At 33.5% G+C, this 6448-nt stretch overlaps 1 protein-coding gene across 1 annotated transcript; it reads right to left on the reverse strand.

The window, feature by feature from the left end:
- Positions 1–4961: 4961 nt before the first annotated feature.
- LOC112458673 lies at positions 4962–5918 on the reverse strand. The gene has a single exon (XM_025022422.1). The coding sequence runs from the start codon at positions 5916–5918 to the stop codon at positions 4962–4964; it is 957 nt and encodes a 318-aa protein (XP_024878190.1).
- Positions 5919–6448: the final 530 nt, after the last annotated feature.

Here is a 6448-nt window from a genome sequence, read left to right on the forward strand (position 1 = left end):
TGGACATAGAGGAGAGATGGCTCATCCATGTTTTCTCAATCTAGCTCACCATCTAGTATCAAATGAACATGAATATGCCATCTCTTCTCTAAGCCTATCTCACCCAAATTTACCCTAATTATTTAAAAATTGATTTCCGCGAACATATACTTGTATAAGTATAAGAATGCATTTTATTTTTATGAAACATTACATAATATTAATATTATTATGTAGAATAATTCTGAGTAAATAGAACATTAAAATATACGTTTTGAATTCTATGATATTGTAGTAATAAAATAAAATATTTAGATTATATTTCCAATCACTTTATATATTTATATATTTAATATAGAAACTAATATAAAAATTTATTTTTCTATTCTGATAATTGCGTATTATATCCGATGTATGTCTCCATATTATGTATCTACATATATGTATATACATATATGTATATAATTCATATTATATCCTTGTAAAAAGAGTGACACATGAATCCTGAGAATATCATATATGGATTGTGTCGCTGTTCACACAAGAACACAATATAATACTATTTCTCTATTTAGGTTGCGACGAAAATGAGACTAATGATAATGATATGGAAGATGACGATGATTCCGATTTTGTGCCGTCTATTCAGAGTGAAGAATCGAATGATATTAATGAAAATGATGAACAGTTTGATAAATCAGAAAATAATTCTTCCTCGCTAAATAAATCTGCATCAAACTGTTTAAATGAATCAACGTATGAATTATCCAAAACTCAATCGAAAAGATCATTAAAAGGTGATTTTGTTACAAGGCAGAGAATCAATTATTGCAAGGATGATGATTTATTTGTAGAAATGTCTCGAGGGCCAAAAGGAGACAAAAAGTCTAATTTTTGTATGTATTGTAACAAAATGCAAACCAAAATTGCTCGCCATTTAGAATTAAAACATAGCAATGAAGAAGAAGTAGCAAAGTTTTTGTTACTGCCCAAAGGTTCTTACGAAAGAAGAACAATGATAGGTCATTGCAGAAAGAAAGGAAATTATAAGTTCAATACACATTCAGATATAAATAATGGCTTTATGATTGTTACAAGAAGGCCTAACAATAGAGCAAAGCAGAATGGATCTAATTTTTTACCGTGCCCTAAATGTGGAGGACACTATGCAAGGACCAATCTTAGACATCATTTTCGTTTCTGCAGCAAAAAGAAAGATACATCTCGACACATACTGCAACTTGCACGAAGTGTTTCAAAATCAGTCCATAACCGAGCTTGTACCAAATTAAGAACAAGAATAATTCCGATAATAAGAAAGGACGATATTCGTAATATAATAAGATATGATTTACTTATAATTTTGTTCGGCAATCATCTTTGTCATAAACACAGATTAGACCATCAAGATGACTATATACGAGCACAGTTACGACTTCTTGGTCGATATTTACAAGCATTAAAACAAATTGAACCACAAATACAAGAACTACAAATATTATTTGATCCAAAGTATTATGATATTGCTGTAAAAGCAGTAAATGTCATTGCCAAATATAATGAAGAAACAGATATGTATGATGTGCCATTTAATGCTTTAACTATAGGAACAATGCTGAAAAAAATGTGTAAAGTTTTAATTAATGAATGTATTAAGCAGCATGACGATAAAAAGCAAAAACTGGTTGAAAATTTTCAAAAAATATTGCATGAAGATTACGGCGATGTTGTAAACAAAACTGTTGGAGAAACGCTATCTAAAAGAAATAGACAAAAAAAGGTTGAACTTCCGCTAGCATCAGATATAGTAAAATTTAACAAGTATTTAGAAGAGCAGAGAACATCTAACATGAAAATATTACAAAATCAATTTTTGCTTAATGCTTGGAGATCACTCTTGGAAACAACATTAATTACTATACAAGTTTTTAATCGGCGGCGAGCAGGGGAAATAGAAAGAACTTTGATAGATGATTATAAGAATTCAACGAAAGTGACAGATGCAGATGGAGATTATAAAAAATTACCAGCACCAGAAAAAGAAATAACTAAAAAATATGTGCGTTTTACGGTTCGTGGAAAATTAAATCGGACCGTACCTGTTTTATTAAACCCACAAATGGTAGAGTCAATAGAAACAATTTTGAAATATCGAAAAATAGCAGGAGTATCTTTTAAAAATCCTTACCTATTTGGTATTCCAAGTAGCAGCAAAACAAAATTCAAATATGTTAGAGCATGCAAGTTAATGCATGAATATTCTGCTACATGCGGAGCGGAAAATGTCAGCACTTTACGTGGCACCATTTTACGTAAACATATAGCCACAAAATGCCTATCACTTAATTTAACTGAAACTGAAGTGTCTCATGTTGCTAATTTTATGGGTCATCACCAAGATATTCACAAACAGATTTACAGACAACCTGTTGCAAAAGTTGATATTTTAGACATGTCCAAAATTTTAGAAAAAGCTGGAAATGTATCTGCACATAATACTACAAATAGTTCTGTAACAAGAGAAAATATAACAGATATTACCGATACTTCTACAACTAATCTAACAAGTGAAATTGAAGAAATGGGTAATGTATTAACAGAATAAATATATTTTCTTAAATAATTACAATATTTAGCAATGTATTTTGTACTTGTATTTTATTAACAATTAAATATAGTCCGATTTTAAGAATATGTACACGACCAGTATGGATCGTGGGCTATGGCGGTGAAGGAAACACTGATTTTAATTGTTGACAAAATATATAATATATTTAGAGAAAATAACAGAACAAATTTAATCACATTCATAAGTCATTATGACAAAATTCAAAAATCTCATGAATCAAGAAATAATATATATAATTCACATTGTAATAGTCCGTTCAATGAAGAGAACATATAAGTCATTAGTCAAACGTATAATTTCCGTTTGAAACTTGGAACGTAAAATAACAATATTTCACAAGGTAATTAAAGTTAAAGAATCACTATGATATGATAACTTGAAAGTATCTTCCAATTATTTAATCACTGAAAAGACTATTAGACATAACAAGAAGCTGATATTATAATTAGTAATGATCCAAAATAATCTTATATATAAATATTTATAAGTGAATAATGCGTTAAATAATAACCTTAAATAACACATTAATTCACAACGATTCGCAACGAAACTTTAAGTATTTCACATGAATCAACATTATGTGTTTCACACCGTTGAATACAATTTCAAATAAATGAACGTTAACTTTATGGCGAATCTTGTTCAAAACAATTGAGGCAATATATGTCTTATCGTAAACTTTTTATGCAGTCGCTCGCACCGACCAAACAATTGAATCACTTCGCAATATGTATCAAAATATATGTGAATTAACTATCACAGAAAATAGCATTAAACGTGTCGTAATCTTAAATATTTTACTTTACTTGGCCATAATGAAATAACACGAATGAATAATTGAATAATGGTTGCAACCCGTAAATAAAAACTTGAGTACTCAAGGGAGAAGAACGATTATCGTTCCTGTTTACAAATGCTTCGCTGGAGCGCGGAAGCTTTTCCAACGTCCTTTACTGGACGGTAGATCTCTCGAGATTTCTGGAATCAATGATCGTAACCGATACTGTTTATGAGGATCAATGATTCTTACCCAGAAATCTAAGAGTTACCTGATTATTAGTGTCCACCGTGTGTGGAAGCACTTCTAGAAGAGTCGTTTCCTTTCCGTTTATCCATATCAATCATCATCCAGAAACGGAGTAATGGCGTCAATATTATGCCGTCATCGTCATCATCAAGAAACGGAGTAATGGCGTCGATCTCTCACACGTTGGCGAATGAATCGAGCCTTGGTCCTGCCGTGCTTCAATTATAGTCCCTCGGATCTCCTCGCACTTCTCCTTACAGTCCCTCAGATCCTCTCAGACTTCTCAATCAGTTACTTCAAGTATCACACTCGTCGTTTACAATAACTCGGATTCAATATAATACCGAATTCAGATTGTTACGGCAGGAGGTCAGAAAAATGTCTTTACTGTTAGACAAACAAGAAACGAATAACGCCGGTTGCCCGGGCCGCAAGCTTGTGTATGCACGCGCGCTTTCTTCTTCACGCGGCAATTACATGAATTGAATATCGATACGTCGCGCCTCTCGCGCTTTACGCTATACAATTTCTCTAGGGAACTAGATTCGCCAACTGAAGTGAGTTTGCAAAATCGCTCGTGCTTTCTATGAAACATCATAGATGGCAACATTCATCCTCTTCTCCTCAATGTCTCATCGCGCTTTCAAACATTCCGCCCGCCTTCGTTAACCCAAGTTAACGAACAATGATTATGGTTTCTGAGTATTCACTGGAAGAGGGCATATCTTAGTGATTGGTCGTTTAAACTCGGAGGTTTGTGTCTTAATCGTTACCACTCTGATATGACCATCAGGTCCCGAATGCGTTTTGATCACTCTTCCTAGTAACCATTTAGATGGAGGATACCGTTCATCAACTACAAGAATGATTGTACCTTCCGCTATCGAAGGATTAACCTTATTCCACTTATAAGTAGAGAGCTGTCGTTGTAAATATTCTTTGGACCAGTGGGACCAAAAGTTTTGTAATATTTGTTATAACAATCTTTCTGGGACGATGAATGAATCAGTAGAGTAATCATTAACCAATTCCAGGTAAATTGCCTAGTTGCAAAACAAACAAATAGAGAATTATACCCTTTGTAAGTTTTAGTATTTCGTCTTTTCCATGTTTTAACTTTGCAATAAATTTGCGACACAAAGCTGTAATTCTTAATAATTTTGTAAGATTTGAATATCGGGAAAGAAGATCCCACACCTTAGTGTGTTTCGTAGTTACAATAGTACAGACTTTACTATCCTTTTCTTCAAGATTTTCATTAATGTGCGAAATAGAAACCTGTGGCCATGTATCCCTGGATTGAGGAAGCCATTCAGGACCGTTCCATCATATAGAACTTTCAGTAAGTTGAGAAGAAGTAATTCCTCTAGTTGCTAAATCTGCTGAATTTTCTACTCCTGGCACCAATCTCCATTTGCATTGTGGCAATGTTTCTTGTATGTAACAAACCCTATTGTGTACAAACTCCTTCCAACGAGAAGGATGATTAGTAATCCATGTATAAGCTACTTGAGAATCTATCCCTGCGAATATCGGTACAGGTTTTCCCATTGTAAGAAGGATAGATTTTACTAATTTAACGAGTAATACAGCTCCTAAAAGCTCAAGTCTTGGTATTGTAAGTCGTTTCAAAGGTGCGACCTTTGTTTTGGAAGCTACAAGAGTAGTGGTAACGGATGCATCGCTAGAACAAAATCTGAGATATACTACTGCACTTATTGCCTGCTGAGAAGCATCACAAAACCCATGGAGTTCAAATGAGTCAATCGAATTAAAACCGATCCATCTTGGAAAAGTAAAGTTTGAAGCATCTTGCAGCCTTTTTATAAAATCTGACCATTTATCTATAAGTACAGGAGGGAGTGAATCATCCCACCCCAGTCCACTAGACCACAATTCTTGTATTAGAATTTTACCAGTAATGGTAATAGGAGATATGAATCCAAGCGGATCAAACAGTTTGGAGATAGTTGACAAGATAGTTCGTTTATAGATAGTCTTCGGTTCATCTAAACGTAAAGTGAAATTAAATTGATCCGTGGATGGATGCCATGCTAATCCGAGAGCATGAACAATTGAGGAATCATCAATTTGAATAGTTGACGCACTAATTCGATTCTGTTTAGGAATAAATTTAAGAACGTAAGGATCGTTATTAATCCACTTTTTCAATGTGAAACCGCCCGCCATGCAGAGCCTATTTACCTGGTCTGCTACTTTACAAGCTTTCTCTAGAGTATCTTTGCCTCCGAAAAAATCATCAATATATGTTCCATTTTCCATGGTAGGGATAGCTAAAGGAAATTTAGCTCCCTCATCAATGATTAACTGTTTGAGAGCGCGCAAGGCTAGAAAAGGAGCGCAATTTAAACCATAAGTAACCGTAAGCAAAATGAAAATAATGAGTCGACCTAAATAGTATATCCAAATAATTCTTTGTACATCCCAATCATCAGGATGAACGCGTATTTGTCTATACATTTTTTCGATATCAGCAAAGAAAACGTACTTGAACAATCTAAACCAAATGAGAACATTAAATAAGTTACTTTTCAATTTTACTCCTGAGTGAAGTAATTGATTTAATGAATATCCCGAAGTTGTTTTGCTGGAGGCATTAAAAACAACTCTTAATTTGGTACTTAAGCTTTGTTCGCGATAAACTCCGTGATGCGGTAAATAATAAACCCTTTGTGGTTCGTTTTGATTATTTGGAATTCTTTGCATATGGTTTAAATCTTCGTACTCTTGAATGAAACCCGAGTATAATTTAACGTAAATTGGATTGTTTGAAAGTCTATTGAATAAATTCG

Source organism: Temnothorax curvispinosus, unplaced genomic scaffold, assembly GCF_003070985.1.
Source record: "Temnothorax curvispinosus isolate PA1 unplaced genomic scaffold, ASM307098v1 QBEX01009090.1, whole genome shotgun sequence".
Classification (NCBI taxonomy): Eukaryota; Metazoa; Arthropoda; class Insecta; order Hymenoptera; family Formicidae; genus Temnothorax; species Temnothorax curvispinosus.

What these genes read in the sequence shown, in the direction of transcription:
- LOC112458673 (XM_025022422.1), bottom strand. Translation starts at nt 5,918, where the DNA reads ATGGAAAATGGAACATATATTGATGATTTTTTCGGAGGCAAAGATACT.